The 21,308-nt window shown below is 38.6% G+C and overlaps 5 protein-coding genes across 5 annotated transcripts; all 5 read right to left on the bottom strand.

Annotated features, from left to right (window-relative positions):
• Window positions 1-239: 239 nt before the first annotated feature.
• LOC121741068 (leucine-rich repeat extensin-like protein 1) lies at window positions 240-1,810 on the bottom strand. Its single transcript, XM_042133761.1, has 3 exons — window positions 1,497-1,810; window positions 542-1,207; window positions 240-453 (listed from the first exon to the last, which is right to left on the bottom strand). The coding sequence occupies exons 1-3, from the start codon at window positions 1,558-1,560 to the stop codon at window positions 422-424; spliced, it is 762 nt and encodes a 253-aa protein (XP_041989695.1). The 5' UTR covers window positions 1,561-1,810; the 3' UTR covers window positions 240-421.
• A 5,815-nt stretch (window positions 1,811-7,625) lies between these two features.
• LOC121810678 (receptor-like serine/threonine-protein kinase SD1-6) lies at window positions 7,626-8,162 on the bottom strand. Its single transcript, XM_042211430.1, has 2 exons — window positions 8,019-8,162; window positions 7,626-7,949 (listed from the first exon to the last, which is right to left on the bottom strand). Exons 1-2 carry the CDS (start codon window positions 8,160-8,162, stop codon window positions 7,626-7,628), a joined length of 468 nt encoding a protein of 155 aa, XP_042067364.1.
• Window positions 8,163-8,380: 218 nt separating this feature from the next.
• On the bottom strand, window positions 8,381-15,007 carry LOC121810677 (G-type lectin S-receptor-like serine/threonine-protein kinase At4g27290). The gene is made up of 6 exons (XM_042211429.1): window positions 14,713-15,007; window positions 11,642-11,676; window positions 9,090-9,168; window positions 8,856-8,980; window positions 8,570-8,780; window positions 8,381-8,475 (listed from the first exon to the last, which is right to left on the bottom strand). Exons 1-6 carry the CDS (start codon window positions 15,005-15,007, stop codon window positions 8,381-8,383), a joined length of 840 nt encoding a protein of 279 aa, XP_042067363.1.
• Window positions 15,008-15,216: 209 nt separating this feature from the next.
• On the bottom strand, window positions 15,217-15,795 carry LOC121810676 (S-locus-specific glycoprotein S13-like). The gene has a single exon (XM_042211428.1). It carries the CDS (start codon window positions 15,793-15,795, stop codon window positions 15,217-15,219), a length of 579 nt encoding a protein of 192 aa, XP_042067362.1.
• Window positions 15,796-19,255: 3,460 nt separating this feature from the next.
• LOC121810675 lies at window positions 19,256-20,672 on the bottom strand. Its single transcript, XM_042211426.1, has 3 exons — window positions 20,598-20,672; window positions 19,425-20,465; window positions 19,256-19,336 (listed from the first exon to the last, which is right to left on the bottom strand). The coding sequence occupies exons 1-3, from the start codon at window positions 20,670-20,672 to the stop codon at window positions 19,256-19,258; spliced, it is 1,197 nt and encodes a 398-aa protein (XP_042067360.1).
• Window positions 20,673-21,308: the final 636 nt, after the last annotated feature.

Here is a 21,308-nt window from a genome sequence, read left to right as displayed (position 1 = left end):
CTTTCCTTTTTAGTCCGTCCCACAAAAATATGCACTTTCTAATTTTGGAAAGTTTTTTTCTTTCTAATGAGGTGTGACATATTCTTCACTAACAATACTTAAATTATCGTTTCTCCCTATCTCTCTCTTACTTTACCATTTTTACATTAAAACTCGTGTCGAATCCAAGGGGTATATTCTTTAGGGGGAGAGTAGTAATCATTGGATACAATTATAAAGTACTACTATCATTGATGATTATTCATAAAATTAAATAAGAGATTAACAAAACAAATTAATGCGAATTAAGTAGTAAAAAACAGCTAAGTTTTCATCTGGATTAACAGCAAGAGGCCCCCACCTAATCTACCGCAAAACAATATCCAAAAATGAAAAACGGGGATATCACAAAATGGTATGCAACATGTCAGCATCAGTAAACTCAGAAGTAAAGAAAATGGCATCCATCATAACCTGCAGCAGAGGAAAGAGGTAGAAATTAAATGAAAAGTGGCTTGTTAAGGAAGTGAGTAAAAGCAGCAGCAGCAGCAGCTTTGCTTACTCGGATCAACGGTGACAAGTATGGCGGTTCCTCCAAAATCACATCTACCTCCGGCCACCTTACTCCTCTGCCAATAGCTGTTGAATGCGTAGGATGCGTGCGCAAACAGTGTATTGGGCATGAAGCACGACCCGCTCGGCTGAATCTGGTCGCAATCAGCTCCAGACCCGCACGCGTAGTCCATGGCCTCTTGTATAATCGGGTCCGGCACCGCCGCCTTCGCAACGCACCACATAGCCGTCACAGGCGTCCGTCGAGGCGGCGGGGGCACTGCCGGCGGCGGGAACACGATGGGAGGCAGGAACTTTGGGCTCGGAATGGATCCCGTGGGTGGCGGGAGGGGGACGTGGCTTGGTGGGCTAGGCTCGTAGTAAGGCGGGCTAGGCTCGTAATAAGGTGGGCTAGGCTCGTAGTAAGGGGGTGTAGGCTCGTAATAAGGCGGGCTAAGCTCGTAGTAGGGTGGGGATGGGGGCAGTATGGATGATGGGGTGGGGAATGTGGGCGGCATGGGGGTGGTGGGTGGGTATACGCAATAGGGAGGGGTGTTTTCGGGAGAAGGGAATGGAGGAAGAGATTCATATGGTGGCAATGAGAATGGGGAACTAACGTATGGATCAGTGTTTGATGAGTCTAATTTTTTCAAGGAATGAGGTATTCTTGCGCCATCTGAATTTGTTTCGAGGAAGAAAAAAATACTAAATTTAGATATGGACGCTATTATGACGGAAATAGAGTAATTGAGTAATCGAAATGAAGAGAAACGTAAAGAGACACATATGTACGTGTTTCACCAATATTGTATTAGCTATATCCACGGCAAGAAAGAAGAACAAATTATATTATCACAGAGTTTTGTATCATACTTCTATATAAATAGAACCACAAGATGGGTTATGACAATTAAGGCCCAATACAGCATTTTAAGGCAGTGGAAAATCAAGTGAAGGAAACATACCGGAAATGGATGCAAAACAAAAGCAGAGTGAGAAAATGCGAAGCGGCGATGGGAATTTGGCCATGTGGAATGCACGAGGGAGAAGGATGAATGGAATGGGGATGGATATATAGAGGGGGTGAGTGAATTGTAAGGGAAAAAAGATGATTCCTTAGTAGGAGTAGGAGAGTTGTTTGCAGAGTGAATCGGAAGAAATGTAAAAGAGTGGGATAAAGTAGTGGAGTGAGAGTGCATATTTTAGCCTACACTGTACAGATCATCACGTATTGATCGGGGAAAGGAGGAGGCGCGGCGGGGCATATATGCTTGCCTTCACATCGGAAATAACGAGTTTTTCGACCTCTTTTTCATATTGCTTGCTCTCTACTCAAACCACTAAATTAGTTTAAAGCTCCACTATTAGTAAAACAAACATAATAAAGAAAATTTGAATAAATTAGTCGATTCGCGACCATGATACTTGTACAACAGCCTCGTTCTGCATTCGATTCCCGGCTGGCGTATTTATATATAGCCTTCAAAATTCTACCTACTCTACTCGATTTATTGACAAATTTGCAACTGTATATGAACTATTTTATATCAAAATTTTATATAGTATCATTTTATTTAGCGATTCAGATATACTTAGAATAGGAAGTTTTACAGCATCCACAACCGTGCTCTTGCCAGCGAGCACGGTTGTGGGCCCGGTGCCACTATTCATGCCTGCTCTCTGGCAAGAGCACAACACCCACAGCTGCGCTCTTCCGCAAGGACGAGCACAATTCAATTTAAAATTCAATTAAACAAAAACATTTCCATAATATTAAAATTCATTAAAAAACCACAATAAATATTACAAATTACAAATAAAATAAAAAAGACATAATTAAAATCCTAAAAATTAAAAATTACATAATTAAAATACTAAAAATTACGTAATTAAACTCCTAAAAATTAAAAATTACATAATTATTGGCTAATATTACCTGACGAAGACTACTCATCCGGCGGCACTAACCCCAATTGTTTTTGGAGACCCAATATCATGGTCTCGTGCGTTTGAAGTTGCGTGGGGGTCATAGTTGACCTATCGGCCATATTGAGTTGGCCTAAGTGCATCCACAGCGAGTTGTTCGGGGGTGGAGGTGGCGCATAGGGAGCGGGGGCAGATGGAGTCGCGGCGCGACGGCGGTCGGCCGCCGCCTTCTTCCTTCCTTGCGGTCGGCGTCGGGAACCACTTGGTCCGGCGTCGGGGCTATCCAAGTTAGCTCCGGCGAGTTGGCTAGCCACTTCTTCGGAGCCGGCGTCGGATAGGGATACCGACCTTGACCGTTTGGAGGAGCCGCTAGAGGAGGATGTTACGCCTCCCATATACTTCGGGTGCGTCCGCATGTCCTGCCAAACGTTGAGGTACTTGAACGACTTGCCGTTCATGGATTGGTAGGTGCTCAGCGTGGCAGTGATGATGTCGACCTCGCTCCAACAGCTCCCGGCATTCCGCGTCTCCTGGAGGAAATAGCCATTGAACTTGCCAATTTCTTCGTTGGCTCGGCCGATGGAGTTGCGCACCATACTCTTGTTGCGCTCGATCGTTCCCGGCGGCCGGTTTTCATTGTACCAGCGAGAGACGCGCCACCAAAAGTGATCGCCGGATTGGTTTGTGCCAACCACCGCATCTTCGGAGATTTCCAAGTACGCCTTGAACAATTTATCCATCTCCGTCGGAGTGTACGGTGTGTGGACACCGCGAGTAGGAGGAGGCGGAGTTTAGGAGGGGGCGGTCGGCCTAGGCTCCGGTGTCCACCCGTATCGCCCTTCGGAGGCACCTTGGTCGTCGATTGGGTATGGCCGGTAGCCACCCGGAACGCCCAAATCTTGGGTTTGAGGAGGGGCCGAATATTCCGTTTCCGGACTAGGAAACGGTTGTGAACCGAACCATTCGAGGTTCCAACCGTGAGAGGGCGGGTGGTCATCGCCTTGGCCGGACATTTTTTTTTTCACACACACACACAAAAGAGTTCGAGATACATTGGCAAGCGAACCAGCCTCTTCCAGCCCCTCGTGGTCACGTCCGAACTAGCCCACCCCAGCCCCTCGTGGTCACGTCCGAACTAGCCTCATCTTGGTTCGTAAGTTGACTACCCTCAGGCCTCAGCCCCTCGTGGTCACGTCCGAACTAGCCTCCTCTTGGCTCGTAAGTTGACTACCCTCAGGTGGGTCCCGGACATGTAAGTTGACTACCCTCAGACAGGTCTAGGTCTGCCCGCTTGCAAAGTCCCAAGGCAACAAGCCTTGAGCCCACAGGGAAATTAATCCCAGGTTGCGCCATCCAGGATTCGAACTCAGGACCTCCTGGATGGCGCCATATCCTTGCCTCCCTTCTCAACCAGTTGAGCTAGGAGGCTTGGATGCCTTGGCCGGACATTGTTATGTTGTAGGGTATGAGAGAATGAAAATGAAAATGGATATGGGAGAATGAAGATGAGAATGGATATGGGAGAATGAAGATGAGAATTGTGTAGTTTGATGTGAATTTTTGGGTGTGAAAGTGGGGGTATTTATAGATGAAAGTGTGTATTTTTGGGGGAAAAAATTAAAAAAATTAAAAAGTGGTAAAAAACGGTAATAAACGGTTATATTTTTTTTAGGAAGTGAATTTTTTTTTAATCGGTTTTTTAATTAAAAACTGATTTTTAATTTAAAAAATTCAAACGCAACGGCTATGTCGTTGCCCAATCGCCGCGCGCCACGTGTCCTGCTCGATGCATCGAGCAGCGCCGTGCCAGCGGCGCGAGCGCAGCGGCGGCGAGACACGTCTGTGCCAGCGGCGCGGACGGACGCGGGTTGGGCCACTACCGTTGTGGATGCTCTTATATCAACAAAAAAAAGTCAATAAGGATATTAAGGTCAATTTACAACAAATTAGTTATAATTAACTTTTGAAAAATATCTCATAACTTTAAAATGCATATAACTTTCTCGATTAAATTATGTTTTTGCACAACATATATCAAATTAAAGATAATTTCATAATGATTCTAATGAGATCTCACTTGCATATATTCCGATGTCAAAATTTGAAAAAAAAAATTGAAAATTTTCAATTTTTTCGTACAACAACAAATGTCAACATATTATATAAAAATATGTCAATGTAATACATGTAGAATGTCAATATAAGCAATGTGTTAACATTCTCAAAGCATTGTGTTGACATTCTGAAAGCATTGTATTGATATTTTCGAAACACTATATTGACATTTTCATCTAAAAGCCTAATTTGATAGTTTTTTTATCTTTTTCGATTTAATTAATAAAAATGAAAAATACACGTGGTAAATTTTATAACACAAGATTTCTAAAATCATATGGTCTTAAATTAGTTGTAGTTAGCAATTAAATGATGAGTTAGCAATTGATCACTCCCCTACTTGAGTAATAGTATACTTCGATTTAAATTAAACTAATTACTAGTAAAAGGGGTATGTTATATTGATAACTACAACTAAATAATAGACATTGGATCATGAAATCAAGGGACAAGATTAACCATCTATGACTATCAATACAATACAAAAAAATGTCAATTAAGGGTATTAATGTCAATTGATCAAAAGTTAGTTATAACTAACTTTCAAAAAATATCCATAAACTTTAAATGATTATAACTATCTCAATTTAAATTATTTTATAGCACGAACTTATATCAAATTAAAGATAATTTTAAAAGGATTCTAACGAGATCTCACTTGCATATGTTCCGATGTCAAAATTTGAAAAAAAATTCTCTAATTTTCATATTTTTCAAAAGCAGCATAATGTCAGTGTAGCTATCATAATATGTCAACATAATACATATACAATGTCAATGCTAAATTGTGTTGACATATTCAATGAATAGTATTGATATGTTTAATACACTATATTGACATTTTGATTCAAACCCTAATTTTGTTAGTTTTCTTATCTTTTTAAATTTAAATTAATAATAAAATGAATTTACACATGAGGTTTTATAGACTACTAAATCTCTACAAATCTTATGGTTCTAAATTAATTGTAGTTAGTAATTAAAGGTTGAGTTAGCAATTGATCACTCCTCACTAGTAAAATATGTAAATAAGTTGATGTAGTAATACTATATTGTCTAGAGACGTGATCAATTGTTAACTCAACATTTAATTGCTAACTTCAACTAATTTAACATCATAAGATTTGTAAAGCTGTAGCGGTCCATAAATTGTCATGTGTGATTTCATTTTATTATTATTTAAATTTAAAATTATTAAAAGATTACCAAAATTAGGGTTTTGGATCAAATTATCAATGTAGCGTACTAAACATATCAATACGATTCATTGAATACGTCAATATAATTTAGCATTGACATTGTATATGCATTATATTGACATATTATGATAGCTACATTGACATTCAGCTGATACTTGAAAAATATGATAATTAAAAAAAATCAAATTTTGACATCGAAATATATGCAAGTGAGATATCGTTAGAATCCTTGTAAAATTATCTTTAATTTGATATATATTGTGTAAAAAAATAATTAAAATTGAGATAGTTATATTCTTTTAAAATTTTGAGATATTTTTTAAAAACTTAATTATAACTAACTTTTTCTCAATAGACATTAATACCTTTAATTGACATTTTTTGTACGTTGTGTTGATACTCGTGGCTTAATGATCTTGTACCTTGATTTATTAATCCAATGCCTATCATTTAGTTGTATTTAGCATTTTAGTAATTAGTTAGCAATATAATGTACCCCATATTGTCTATGGCCTAGGGCTAGCAAATCGTGTGGATTGGGTCGTTATCGAATTGACCCAATAACGACCCAACCCAATAACCCCTTAACCCGGACCCGACCTGTTAAGGGAATTGTAAATCCGAACACGAATCCGACATGCTACCTTCAAATCCGAACACGACTCGCACCCGACACGAACCCGTTAATGACACGATATAATATAGGTTGACTCGACATGATAATGACCCGAACCTGATATCACACGATTAAAACCTGATATTACACGATTAAACCTTATTTTTCAACCTACACAATTAAAATCCAGTCTATACCTTTTAAACCTAAATTTACAAGAATTAAAAAAATTAAAGTAAAAAATATTTTTTAAATAATAATAAAAATAATAGTATTATCTTAATGGGTTATCCGTATCCAACCCGCACCCAACCCGAAATTATTGAATTCTTAATGGGTCAACCCGATAAGGACACGAACCCAATAAGGCTTGACCTAAACCCAATAATTTCATGCGGATTCGTGTCAAATTATCGTGTCGTGTCGAAAATTGCCAGACCTAGATGCATATATTTATGTACGAATAAAGTGGAGTATATTTTAATAATATAACAAATTTAAGAATTTTTTTGGAATAACTTTCATTCTTTCTAACTTTATTTAAGTTAAGTAAATGGGGTTAATTTAGTAAATGATTAGTATTAGACTTTAATTTTTCCAAAATAAATACTAGTATTAAATTTTGTACTCTTTCCATCCCGCCATGAGTGAGACATTTCTTTTTTTATTCATTTTAAAAAAAATGATAATCAATAATTAAAGTGGAGAAAAAAAGTAAAATATAAAAGATAATAATGTAAAGAAATATAGAAAGACTTTTCTGTATATTGTTTTCTTTTTCTATCTTACATTATTTTCTATCTTATTCTTCACTTAACTATTTATAGGAGTACCATATTTTTCCAAATTATAAATTGACTATTTGTCCAACCAATAATTTTCTTTTCAAACCTTGAAAACTTGTAATGTGAACACATAAATATTCAGTATGTGAACACGTAAACATTAAGTATTGCTCTCATCACTAATAATTAACTGAATAAATTATTTTGGTTTCAATAATTGAATTTCAAGTCCTATTATTAGTGTAACTCTTCTGGATAGTCCCTAAATTAATTTCTTCCATCTTTTTCTCTTGAACAAACAAATAGACACTCCTACATGAACTAAACAAACTAAATAACATACCATGAAAAATAATCAATGGTACATAACCGTAAATTCTCATAACTATGGGTTATTTTTGTTTTTGGAGATGTATATTCAACACTTAATACTCGTGAGAATTTAATGAATGATCACAACATATAACTCTTATGCTCAAAGTCAGTAATGGTGATTGTTTCATTCTCTGATGGTGAAGTAATACTTCCCACTTCCATAGCCGCAGGGCTTGAATTTCTCTCAACAAAAAACCCAGGCTCTTTTGGCTGAAGAAGATTTGTTCCATCACTTTCTAACATAGGAATCACTGATGACATGATTGGCCTATCATGTGCAAATGTCTGAACGCACAATAATCCCACTTGCATGCATCTCAGCACTTCACACTCCACAAATGTATCATCTAAAGATTCATCCATCAACTCTAGGATCTTGTTTTCTTTCCATAGCAACCATGCCTGTTACAATAAGAACAAGGTAACTTATTTGACCTTAATCTTATAAATGAAAATGCCATGAAAGCATACATGGCTCAAGAGGTTTAGATAGTGATCTGAGGGTCCATATCCCCTGCTCTTTTTGCCGCTGATTATCTCTAGCAACACGACTCCAAGACTAAAGATGTCAGATTTCTCTGAGTATTTTCCATCCATTAAATATTCCGGAGCCATGTATCCAATGCATAAAGTTATTCATCTTAAGGTTACTATACATTAAACGGAGTAATCTAATGATATGAGAAAACCTTACTATGTTCCAACAACTCGTTTTGTTCTACCAAGAGATTGATCCTCTTGAAAAATTCTTGCTAACCCAAAATCTGATATTTTTGGAGTTAAATTTTTGTCTAATAAAATATTGCTCGTTTTTAGATCTCTATGAATGATCTTTAATCTGGAATCGTGATGGAGATATAGCAGTCCCCTTGAAGTTCCCATGATAATAATCGCTTAGGCCATGTCAACAATGCTCTCCGGCTGTTATCTGCAAACGTTGAACACCGTGTGAATATTAACAATGGATTGAAGATTGCAGGATGGAGGCATGAGATTTCACAAACAAAGTAGTTAGAGTTTACCAAAAACAAAATAATCGAGGCTTTTATTTTGTAGGTATTCATAGACTAGTATCCTTTCCTCTTTTTCAATGCCACATCCCAATAATCTGACAAGGTTTCTATGTTGGAGTTTTGCAATCACCATAACTTCATTTCTAAACTCTTCAAGACCTTGCCCTGAAGACCTCGACAATCTTTTGACTGCGATTTCTTCTCCTGATGGCATGTTACCCTGCCATTTTATTGTTTTTTACAACTCTAGCACCATAATTTACTACAACTTCAACGGTCTAATTTAGTATATTACCTTGTAAACAGGACCGAAGCCTCCAACTCCAATCATGTTTTCCATGGAGAAATTATTTGTTGCTTGCACAGTAGTTGTCATTTTCATCACAGGTAATTCTAGATCTTCATTATTCTGTGTCATTGCTATTATGCGAAATGAAAAAAGAATTAATGTATTAACTTGACTTTATGCTTTGGCATGAATAGCCTATATTTTCTAGAGTAACCGCCACTGCAGAAGTTGAATTGTTACCTCGCTTCTTTAGTCTTGCTACGCCTCCACTGATAAAGGCTGAGATAAGAAGGCCAGAAGCAATTGATATCAGTATTATCTGTAGGAAAATATGTGAAACATGTGGAATTTCCAAAAGTCTAGGCTTTTGGCCTTTCACTTACTTTTGGTTTATGGTGTCCCTTAATGCAAGACCTTTGAGGTGGCCTCCCCTATCCTATAAATAGGTGGAGCTTAGGAGAGTAGAAGACACCAACAACAACAAGCATTCTCTATCTCTAGCTCTCTACATCCTAGTTCACATATAGGAGCATTGCATAGCTCGATTCTCGGAACTCCATCAAGTTCGCCGGTGCCTAGCGGGTTTGAGGTGCTTCTACACGCTAGGAGGAAGTCGTTTTATCTTTGGGGGCAATACGCCATTCCGTGAGCACTAGCCGGGGCGTAATTTGTCTTGCGGAAAGAGGGCTTTCCTCGACTCGACTTATAAATTTGGTTTGCTTTATTTCCGTTATAATTTCCATTCCTCTTTTGTTGCAAGTTTCCTTTCGATTGTAATAGTTAGAGTACCGCCTGTACACGGCTTGGGAATTTCTTCCCATTATTTCTAACAATCGCAAGACAAATTAGTGTACTCTTCTAAGACAGGATTATACCAATTGAAGTTGGAGGAAACATGAGCACCAAAGCTGGAATGAAGAAACGAACAGTACCAATGTTCATTGGCTACGAAATGGTTAATTCCTTGAGATCTATTCTCTTGAGAATTGTGTTTATCGTTTGTCAGTTGACAAGCAAGACCAATTTTGACTTGGTAGTAATAATTGGGATGCTTGTGGTGTTGAATATACCAATGCACATATGGTTCGATATAATTGTGTACTTATTGTTGGAGACAATATTGTGCAAATTATTTGAACGTGTTGTTATAAACTACAAAGATCACGAGGTGGTCGCAATGGTCTCCGACGTGAACCATGGTAACACTCCAAATGAATGGTTTGTTGATACGGGTGCCACATGTCATGTGTGCTCCGAGAGAAGCGTTTTTTCTACTTACAAATCTGTTGGAGGTAGAAAAGTACGTATGGGAAACCAAGCCTCTTCTAAGGTGGTTGGTGTGGGTAATGTGTTCCTAAAATTAGGATCTGGAAAAGTTCTTACCCTTAGGGATGTACTGCATGTCCCAGACATCCGAAATAATTTGGTGTCAGGCTCACTTCTAGTAAATCATGGATTTTCACTAGAATTTGAGTGTGAAAAGGTTATATTGACCAAGTATGAAAAGTTCATAGGTGAAGGTCACCTAGTGAATGGGCTTTTTGAGCTGAATGTTACGGTCCTTCACCGTGGAAAAGGAATAAGCAATAAGGAAAATGACACATCCTCTTATTTGCTTGAAAGCTCTGACTTATGGCACAATAGATTGGGACATGTAAATCTAAATGCTATAAAAAGATTAGTAAATCTTAATTTACTAAAAGTAGATAAGTTTAACTCACAAGAAAGATGTGAAGTGTGTGTTGAAGCCAAAATGGCTAAACTGCCGTTCCATTCGGTAGAGCGAAGCACAAAACCTCTAGAGTTAATCCATACAGACGTATGTGATTTAAAATTTGTGCAAACTAGAGGTGGTAAAAAGTACTTCATCACATTTATAGATGATTGCACAAGGTATTGTTACCTTTACTTATTAAGAAGTAAAGATGAGGCAATTGAAGCGTTTAAAGACTTCAAAAATGAAGCCGAAAATCAACTTAATTGTCGAATTAAGTGTGTTCGAAGTGATAGAGGTGGTGAGTATGTAGCGTCGTTTGCAGAATTATGCCATGCAAGTGGTATAATTCACCAAACCACAGCTCCATATTCTCCTCAATCAAATGGTGTTGCTGAACGTAAAAATCGAACACTAAAAGAGATGATGAATGCTTTGTTGATTAATTCAGGATTACCCCAGAACATGTGGGGGGAGGCTGTGTTAACAGCGAATTATATCCTGAACAAAATTCCACTAAAAAATAGGGATGTAACTCCTTATGAGTTGTGGAAAGGGAAGAAACCTTCATATTCATACCTCAAAGTGTGGGGGTGTTTAGCAAAGGTAGAAGTGCCACCTCCGAAACAAGTTGCAATAGGCCCTAAAACAGTCGATTGCATCTTTATTGGCCATGCACTTAATAGTAGTGACTATCGTTTCCTAGTCCATAGGTCAGCTGTGCCTGGCGTGGCTGAAGGAACAACGATTGAGTCAAGGAATGCTATATTCTTTGAGAATGTTTACCCTTGTAAGAGGCAAGAGGATCGTTCTAGTGAAAGAATGATGGATGAATCCACTAGTTCTAATCCTCCAAAAAGGACGAGGTCAAGTCCTGAGGATGTTGAACCAAGACGTGGTAAAAGAGTTAAAGTTGCTAAGACATTTGGTCCCGACTTCATAACTTTTATGTTGGATGACGAACCAAAGTCAGTGGCGGAAGCTTTGTCTGGCCCAGAGGCAGCGTGGTGGCAAGAAGCTATCAACAGTGAGATTGAATCCATCATGAGAAATAACACTTGGGTGTTAGTAGACTTACCTGAAGGCTGTAAGACTTTAGGTTGCAAGTGGATTCTGAAAAGGAAATATAAGCCCGATGGTACTATAGATAAGTACAAAGCTCGCCTAGTTGTCCAAGGCTTTAAGCAGAAAGAAGGGCATGACTTTTTTGATACCTATTCACCTGTTACGAGAATCACTTCCATTCGGGTGCTTCTTGCGATTGCTGCTTTGCACAATCTTGAGATTCACCAAATGGATGTGAAAACTGCGTTTCTGAATGGTGATCTGGAAGAAGAAATATATATGGAACAACCCGAAGGGTTTGTTGTGCCTGGGCAAGAGCGTAAAGTATGCAAACTGGTAAAGTCATTATATGGGTTGAAGCAAGCACCATTACAATGGCATTTAAAATTTGACAACGTGATGTTGGCAAATGGTTTCACTATCAATAAGTGCGATAAGTGTGTTTACATTAAGAACACAGATAACGGTTTTGTTATTGTGTGTCTTTATGTAGATGATATGTTGATTACGGGCAGCAATAGTGCCATTATCAACGAAACCAAAAACATGTTGAAGAGAAATTTCGACATGAAAGATATGGGTTTAGCTGATGTGATTCTCGGAATCAAAATTAAAAGGAATCATGAGGGAATTGCTCTGACACAATCTCATTATATTGAGAAAGTGCTAAAGAAATTTCTCTCATTCGATTGTGAGCCAGCTAAGACTCCATTGGAACCCAACGTGCATTTGAGTAAGCACACGGGTGAGCCTGTAGCTCAAGAAGAATATGCAAGGATCATAGGGAGTTTGATGTTTATCACAAACTGCACCCGACCAGATCTTGCGTGTACGGTGAATAAGCTGAGCCGATTTACGAGCAACCCAAGCAAGGAACATTGGAAAGCTCTGCGTAGGGTTTTGAGATACTTGAAGTATACTCTTAACTTTGAGCTGCAGTACACACGATATCCCCAAGTACTTGAATGGTATTGTGATGCAAATTGGATCTCTGATTCAAAAGACTCGTTCTCGACGAGTGGTTATGTGTTCATTGTGGGGGGTGGTGCTGTTTCGTGGAAATCAACGAAACAGACGTGTATTGCTCGTTCCACCATGGAATCTGAGTTTATTGCATTGGATAAAGCAGGGGAAGAAGCCGAGTGGCTTAGAAATTTCCTAGAATGTATTCCATGTTGGAAGAAGCCAGTGCCGACAGTAGTGATATACTGTGATAGCCAAGCAGCTATAGGGAGAGCACATAGTGGCTTATACAACGGTAAGTCTCGACATATTCGTCGGCGACATAATACCGTCAGGCAATTGATCACAAGTGGTGTTATCACAGTTGACTATGTAAGGTCAGTTGATAACTTAGCGGATCCGTTAACAAAAGGTTTAAACCGTGATCAAATGCATAAATTGCTAAAAGGAATGGGACTGAAAACCACATCTTAAAAGATGATTATAGTGGTAACCCAACCATACGATTGGAGATCCCATGGGCTTGGTTCAATGGGAAAACGAAGCTATATGAATCTAGTTGTAACACTCGGAAGATTTTTAATCTTCGCCCATTCTTTAGAAAGCATTGAGTGTTGTTACCTGCATGTGGTAAGAGGCTAAGTTTTGACTTTTAATGATTCTGAGAAACCTCGAGGAGGTGGGTATTGCAGTATACCTGGAAAAGAATCACCTATGTAAGTGAAGAAGTGTGGGCCGCTTCAACATGTGAATCACTTATGAATCCAAAGTGGTGTTCCATGGCCAGTAAAGGACACAAACGTGAGAACTGATGAGTTTGTAAATAATATTGTGTCAATATTATTGTCTCGGTATACACTAAGGAGGAATGGTTCAAGGCATCACGTCCACCAGGCCGCCGGTATGCCCGATAGTGTTGACTATGGAAAGTTCAAAGCCCCAAGCTACTATTCCAAATGCAATATTGTTTCTCGAGAATTGAGCAAAGGGTCTGGATACATGCATTCATGTCTTGTGTTGGTTTGAGCTGGCAGAGCTCTAACCAATGTGGGGGATTGTAGGAAAACATGTGAAACATGTGGAATTTCCAAAAGTCTAGGCTTTTGGCCTTTCACTTACTTTTGGTTTATGGTGTCCCTTAATGCAAGACCTTTGAGGTGGCCTCCCCTATCCTATAAATAGGTGGAGCTTAGAAGAGTAGAAGACACCAACAACAACAAGCATTCTCTATCTCTAGCTCTCTACATCCTAGTTCACATATAGGAGCATTGCATAGCTCGATTCTCGGAACTCCATCAAGTTCGCCGGTGCCTAGCGGGTTTGAGGTGCTTCTACACGCTAGGAGGAAGTCGTTTTATCTTTGGGGGCAATACGCCATTCCGTGAGCACTAGCCGGGGCGTAATTTGTCTTGCAGAAAGAGGGCTTTCCTCGACTCGACTTATAAATTTGGTTTGCTTTATTTCCGTTATAATTTCCATTCCTCTTTTGTTGCAAGTTTCCTTTCGATTGTAATAGTTAAAGTACCGCCTGTACACGGCTTGGGAATTTCTTCCCATTATTTCTAACATTATCTTCATAGGACTTTTCTTCTCCTTCTCCTTCTCCATCTCATTCTCCTCCTCTACAGCTGTGTTAAAATCTAGAGACAGATTCAGCGGTCCATGTCATCTGCCTTTCATTCCCTTTCCTCTTGCAGAGTGGATGCTCAAGTATATAACCAATATAGATCCCATGACTAAAAATTTATAAATTATACATGACATAGATATTATTTCTTTCAACTCCATTAATAGTAGGACTAGTACTTTATCTTACAAATTGCATACATACTTATTATTTAGTAAAGCAGCTTCTATGCTTATTCATATTGCTCTATACAATAAATTTGATTCACAATATACATGTATTCTATATATCTCATGTAAAAAGAAATTCTGTAGTTATGAAATGAGTTCGGAAACTGGAACCCGGATATAGACATTCTGCTTACTATATGCTCCAGAAAGTTGTTTGGAATGAGTTCACCAAACCACATCAAACAACCAGTGCCTCCATTAGTAATGGATGGATTAGCATCGCAGTGCAACTGCAGTTTTTTAAGCACTCAACTTTGCACTTACCAAGGCTCATTGTTGTATTTAACCAAAACCTCAACATATCTGGATACTTAACCCCTCTGAGTGATAGAAATCCATCTCCATCTTGGCAATTCAATAGTCTAGTTCTAGTGCATCCTCCCGACCAATCTTGAAAGTCCCAATCTGTTTGGAACTTTGGTGCAAATCCCCTTAAACACTCGCATCTTATTGGCCTGTTAGGACTACAGATACTGTTAGGACCACAACTAGCATATTCGTCGCATGTATCCAGGGGAAACATGGTGGCAAGATTCCACTTGTCTTTTCTGAGATTCATCGTATACTGCATGATTGAACCAGATGTGTGTAAAGTGGTTTTACAAAAAGTGAGCTCTCGTAGGGATCTCCTTGGATATCAACCTCTGTTGTTTGAAAACAAACACTGGCTTGAAAATGGGATTGGGAAGTTTTTGATGGCCGGAAAAGTGCATTCCATTCCACTGTCCAAGCCGGTATCTTTTTCTTGCACCTTCCAGAGCCACTATATCAGCCAAGCCCTGGTTTTTGGATCTTATAAACAAAATCACCTGGAGAAGGATCATCCGGACTTGTCCACGACATCATATACTTTTCGACATCGCTATCATTGTCGTCCACCATCATCATTCCTGGCAACATGGTGTCAGTTGGATAATCAAAACTCTGCCATGCATAGCCTTGTGTTGTGCTCATGTTGTCTACAAGAACTAAATTTCCAGAATCCAGGATTTGTAAAACTGGATTTGATGCCACCCTTGATGAATTTGCCAACCAGATAATGCTTTTGCCACTGATAATAACAAGATTTGTATTTCGGGAAATCATCAACACCGGTGCTTCTGAGGGAGAGATGGGATGGTTTCTATTTGCAACCCAGACTACAACATCTGGTGTGCACTTGTACCATATTCCCAAAAATCTTTTCAAGGATTTTCCAGGTGAAAAAAAGCCAATTTCAAAAACTTGGTTTTGAGAAACTAGAGTTTGCCCAAGAACAAGCTCTTGATTTGGAAAAAGTATATGATGCTCGGCTGCTCCAACAGTTAAAGTTAGAAAGGCGATTGTAGTGATAAAAGATTGTGCCATGGTATAATTTGATTACAAGTGCAGCTCAAGAAACGGTAAAAGAAACATCTTTTTTCTTTCATTGGATTTCTATTCCAATTCCTGCTGATAGTCAAATTTGATGTCCAACTTTTTTCTTTGCTAGGAACGGTAAAAGAAACATCTTTTTTTCCACCAACTTTGTCAAAATATCATTTTAGGTCTGTGAACTTTGAAAATATCATTTAGGTCCGTCAACTATGAGTTAATATCATTCTAAGTACATTTTTACTATTTTCAAGTTTTTCTGGACGAAAATACCATCAATACCTTGAAGGGTATATATTTTTAATAAACTTATCATATACTCATATTTTTTTATGAATATCTTTACTATATATTTTTTATGAATTTCTAAATATAATTTAACCTTCAATATTATCACTTAATTTTGTGACATGCAAGAAATGTGCCTTATTCAACTTTTTATAATTAAAGAATTTTAAAATATTTTTAAGATATTTATACTCATAAAATTAATGTCCCAGTCAATAGACGATACTTGAATACTGATATATTGATATTATTTTTAAATAATATATTAATATTCAAGTATCGTCTATTGATTGTGACATTAGTTTTACGAGTATACATATCTTAAAAATATTTTGAAATTCTTTAATTATAAAAAGTTGAATAAGGAACATTTCTTGCATGTAACAAATTAAGTGATAATATTGAAGGCCAAATTATATTTAGAAAATTCGTTAAAAAATATGAGTATGTGATAAATTAATTAAAAATATATATCCTTCAAAGTATTGAGGGTATTTTCGTCCATAAAAACTTTGAAATAGTAAAAAAGTACTTCGAATGATATTAACTCATAGTTGACGGACCTCAAATGATATTTTCAAAGTTCACGAACCTAAAATGATACTTTGACAAAGTTCGTGAACCAAAAAAGATGTTCCCTCATTTCCATTTGTTGTTCTTATTGCAACAACCATATCAACTAGGTTGAAGAATAGCCATATCAATTAGTTAAAAGAACAACTAGTGGATTAATTTCATACTCACTTCATCCCATAAAAGATGTTTCACTTTCCTTTTTAATTTATTCCACTAAAGATGTACATTTTAATTTTAGAAAAAATTCTCTCGCTATAATATACTAAATATTATATTATCGCTTCTTCATAAAATTATGTGGCGCCCCACAAGTGTACATCTTTTGTGGGATGGAATGGAGGGAGTAACGGTTACAAATTAATGCTACTAGTTCTTGTGTATAATTGTATTGTTGAGAGCAGTGGCTGCCTCCACTTGAATGGATTGGCTTGCTGTTTCTTTCGAACGCCAACCGCTCCACCTACTTCCTTGTCCATACTTCCTCCCCACAGACCACTTTATTTGTTTCTTTGGGTGCACTGGTATGTTTAAATACATTATTTATATGAACAAAACATAACTACTTAAATGCATATAAATAAATAAAATTATAAATGACACAAATTATAATATATATACTTTATACGCCCCTAAATAGAGTTAACTGCATAAAAGGGCCCTAACTTTTCTCAGTGTAACAACAGAGACCCCTAACATTTAAAAATATCATAACAGGTATCTAACAAAATATATAATCACAAATCGTGTGTATTTTGCCATTTTTCGGACGAAAATGCCCAAATGGGCTGAAGGGCAGTTTAGACTATTTACCCACTAAACCTGCACCCTATGCTGCACATAGTCTGCATGTGTGAGACCTGTCTTGTCAAACTGAATAGTAATCATATTGTCATTCTCCTATTTTCTTTTATTTTTTCCCTCCCTCTCTAAATGATTTCATTCGTCGTCAACTCCAGAATAGACACTCTGTTTCTTTCATCTTTCATTTTCGTCGGCTTTCATATTTCCCTCTCTAAACATAATAGGCGATATTATTTTGTTCGGCATCTGGGAATTTAGGGGATTTCATATGTTCGGCATCTGTTCGGCATCTGAAATTTAGGGGATTTCATTTGTTCGGCATCTGGAATTTAGGGTATCCACGAGGGTTTATCATCTGGAATTTTATTTTGCAATTGTTGGTTTTTTTGTTGTCGTAGAGTTACTGTCGGGCATCTGAAAAACTATTTTTCAATTCTTGGTCGAATTTAATGGTTGTAGGGTTACAATCGGGGCATCTGGAAAATTTTGCAATTCTTGGTTGAAGTTTACAGTTGGGCGGAATTATGATTTTAGTTTTTGTGCATGTGCTATCTTTCAGCGAAATTGCATTGCTGATTTGAATTTTGTACTGTCGAATTGATTTCAGGTCGTGTTGCAATGTCTTCTTCTTCTCAATCTTTCGGTTCAAGCTTCAATTGGAATTGGCCTCGTCCCGAAATTGTGAATTCTAATCACGATCTTGAGGCTGAGCTTGCGACATCTAGGACGGCTGCTAACCCGGGTAGACGTTACTATCGCTGCCCAATATGGAAGGTTAAAATCATGTATTTTGTTCATTTTTTCATTAATTTTGTTGGCAGAAAGATTAATGAGAAAGTATTATGCGGGAAGATGATTGCAAGTTTTTTCGATGGGTTGATGCGAGTCTATCCCCAAGCCACGACAGTTACTTTCAGAGAGTGAAACTTGAGCGAGACCAATTCGAATCTGAACTTCGAGCCAAATCGCTACTTGAAGGTGTTCTGCAAGAGAAATTGCGCATGAAAACTGTGGAGTTTGAAGCCTTGAAGTTACAACTGGGCATGAAAACTGAAGAGTGTGACGCATTGGCGCTAACAATTGGTAAAACGGCAACAACTCTCCGACAGTTAAAAATCACAATCTTGTTCTTATGTATTGTAATTTTTCTACTGTTATAACAAAGCTTTGTCGTGTTCACTCCGTCGTTATCTTCTGATGTTGATTGATTACGCTTTGTTTTCATCTATGCTTGCAATCGCGAATGAGGTTACTCAACTATGACTGAAATCACAAACTATGTACACAAATGAATACAAACCGACGAAGTACTATATCAAATGCCTTATGTTGATTGATTACGTTTTGTTTTCATCTATACCTGAAATCACGAATGAAGTTACTCAACTATGACTGAAATCACAAACCGTGTACACAAATGAATACAAACCGAAGAAGTACTCTTTCAAATGCCTGATGTTGATTGATTACGTTTTGTTTTAATCTATTCCTGAAATCACGAATGAAGTTACTCAACTATGACTGAAATCACATACTCTGTACAAAAATGGATACAAACCGACGAAGTACTCTATCAAATGCCACCAAAATATGTCATGATATCATTTCCACCAAAATACTAGAGTAATTTGTTACAAACTAGTCTGTAACAAACATAACATACCTATCATATTATCACTGCCACCAAAATATAACATGTCGTCGTTAACATACACATTATATCACATGCCACAAAATATTGTTCACCCATCCCAAACAAACATAAAGTTTTAAGATTAAGTAAGGCCCGTCAATCTTGATCACCGCGGCGGCCGCATCTCTGAGGCTGAGTCCTGGTCCGAGTGCTTGGTCCCCGGTCCGAAACATTAGGCTGCAACATTTAATAGTATAGTAAGTATATATGAGAAAGCATTGCGTACAAGTAGAGAATATAGTTGCATATGCTTATTGCATAGTACCTCTTGGCGTCGGCGATTGTTTGACGATTCAGGCAAAGTACTCTCACCATGTTCACGCGACCCGTTGTGCTGCGAAGTCTCCCCAACCTGAGAACGGGCATCTGTCTGAGGATCATTGCTGCATGTCCTCCTATTATGACCTTCTTGACCGCACCGACGACATTTCATCACGAAGGTGCGACGCAATGACTCACCTCCGTCCGCATGAAGATGAATCTGGGGCTCCTCACGTCTCAGTTTCTTCGGCCTACCACGCTGCCGCTTTGACCTCGGGGGCGCCAGTTCCACCGCACCAACAGAAGTAGTCTTGGGCCAATTGTCCACCCCGTTGATTGGGTAAAGGACATTCTCGTAAATCATGATCATTATTGACTTCAAATAATAGCGGGAAACGAATCGCGCCACGTCGTCGCCATTCTTGTTGATTGTTGTGATAGCATGAGTGCACGGGATTCCGGTTAGGTGCCACAATCTGCAGGAGCATGTAAAATCGCGCATGTTGATAATATATTGGCCAGATGGCCCAGTTACTTGGTACTGAGACTGTCCGTTCCATGTAACCCTCCACGATGAAGCCCGCGCGTACCACTTATCAACAAGCTCCTTGATAACAGGAGGGACTGCGTGATCGTAGCTTCTGATCCACTGGCCTCTGATCTGAATTCTTTCCATTTGACTTGTTCGAATGTCCTCCAACATGCTGATAATTGCTTTCTCTCGAGCCAATGCAATCTTCGAATTGAATGTCTCACAGATGTTGTTGAGGAGTACATCACAACAAGTGTGTGTAGAGAAAAATGTCTTGACCCACTTTTCTTTGGGAGCAACTCCAGAAAGCCACTGATGTGCTTGGGGATACTCGGTCTGCAAAGCATCCATCTTGTCCACATAATGTTTGAGGGTGGTACTCGAGGCAATCTCCCACAACCGATCTTTGAAATTTTCTCCGACAAATCTCTTCTTGAAATTGTTGTATATGTGCTGCACACAGAAGCGATGCTTGCTCTGTGGGAATTCCTCAACAATCAACTTTGCAAGGCCCTGACGCAACACAACAAAACAAAAATTACCACAAAATCACAGTTGCACTACATAATGTATGGATCAAATCACAGATAATATTAAATCACATACCAAGTACATTATGTAATATTGAAATCACAGCGGCCATACCTTTTGTTGGTCAGACATAAACACATATCGTGGGCCATTTGCATGCAATTTAAGGTCATCAGCCAAGTACTCCATGAACCACTTCCACTGGACATAACTCTCGGCCTCAGTCACAGCCCAAGCAATCGGTCACCAGCCATTGTTGGGATCAATTTACATTGTTGTCATGAGCTGTCCTTTGTACATTCCTCGCAAGAAACAAGCGTCGAAGATGATAATTGGCCGACATAACTACATCCATCCCTTTTTCAATGGTCCTAGACAGCAGTAGAACCTCAGGATTCTCGGACTCACGGCGCTAGAATCCCTTGTATTCTCATAATGTATATGTATGCTGGAATCAGGGTGCGTCCGCTCCAATTCGGCTTTGTAGTAGAACAAGTTTCTGTATTGGTGTGCCGCAGACCCGAATATGCCGTCCAGTGCGTGCTCTCTGGCCCGATATGCCTTCATCCTACCTATCTTCAGGCCAAAATCTTCATCGACACACTTCCGTATAGCTGCAAGTGGAATGTGAGGGTTGGCTTTGAGCTTTATAGTAGAATAAGTTTCTGTATTGGTTGGAAAATGGATTCGTAATATGAGGTGAAAAGCTGCTCATCTCGGCACATGTGTGCCAACGAGATAAAATGGTCCATCTCATCATCTTCATCATCAGTCGGCGGTCCCTCGTTATGGAGATGGCAGCCGTCCGGAACGTACTCAAACGAT

The sequence above is a fragment of the Salvia splendens genome, chromosome 7, assembly GCF_004379255.2.
Source record: "Salvia splendens isolate huo1 chromosome 7, SspV2, whole genome shotgun sequence".
Classification (NCBI taxonomy): Eukaryota; Viridiplantae; Streptophyta; class Magnoliopsida; order Lamiales; family Lamiaceae; genus Salvia; species Salvia splendens.
Note: the sequence above shows the minus strand (reverse complement) of the source record. Positions and strands in the feature narration are given on the sequence as shown.

Bases quoted from the DNA above. Each gene is read 5' to 3' on its own strand.
- LOC121741068 (XM_042133761.1), bottom strand. From the start codon at position 1,560: ATGGCCAAATTCCCATCGCCGCTTCGCATTTTCTCACTCTGCTTTTGT. The intron at 1,208-1,496 runs GTATGTTTCCTT...AAACAAATTCAG, and splicing joins TTGTTTTGCATCCATTTCCG to ATGGCGCAAGAATACCTCAT. The intron at 454-541 runs GTAAGCAAAGCT...CCTCTGCTGCAG, and splicing joins ACTTGTCACCGTTGATCCGA to GTTATGATGGATGCCATTTT.
- LOC121810678 (XM_042211430.1), bottom strand. From the start codon at position 8,162: ATGGCTCCGGAATATTTAATGGATGGAAAATACTCAGAGAAATCTGAC. The intron at 7,950-8,018 runs GTATGCTTTCAT...TTATTGTAACAG, and splicing joins ATCTAAACCTCTTGAGCCAT to GCATGGTTGCTATGGAAAGA.
- LOC121810677 (XM_042211429.1), bottom strand. From the start codon at position 15,007: ATGAATCTCAGAAAAGACAAGTGGAATCTTGCCACCATGTTTCCCCTG. The intron at 11,677-14,712 runs GTAAGTGCAAAG...TTTCCTTTTCAG, and splicing joins AAATACAACAATGAGCCTTG to AATCCACTTGCAACCTAAAG. The intron at 8,781-8,855 runs GTAATATACTAA...ATAAAATGGCAG, and splicing joins GCTTCGGTCCTGTTTACAAG to GGTAACATGCCATCAGGAGA.
- LOC121810676 (XM_042211428.1), bottom strand. From the start codon at position 15,795: ATGGCACAATCTTTTATCACTACAATCGCCTTTCTAACTTTAACTGTT.
- LOC121810675 (XM_042211426.1), bottom strand. From the start codon at position 20,672: ATGGAGTACTTGGCTGATGACCTTAAATTGCATGCAAATGGCCCACGA. The intron at 20,466-20,597 runs GTATGGCCGCTG...GTGTTGCGTCAG, and splicing joins TTATGTCTGACCAACAAAAG to GGCCTTGCAAAGTTGATTGT. The intron at 19,337-19,424 runs GTACTATGCAAT...TAAATGTTGCAG, and splicing joins ACAATCGCCGACGCCAAGAG to CCTAATGTTTCGGACCGGGG.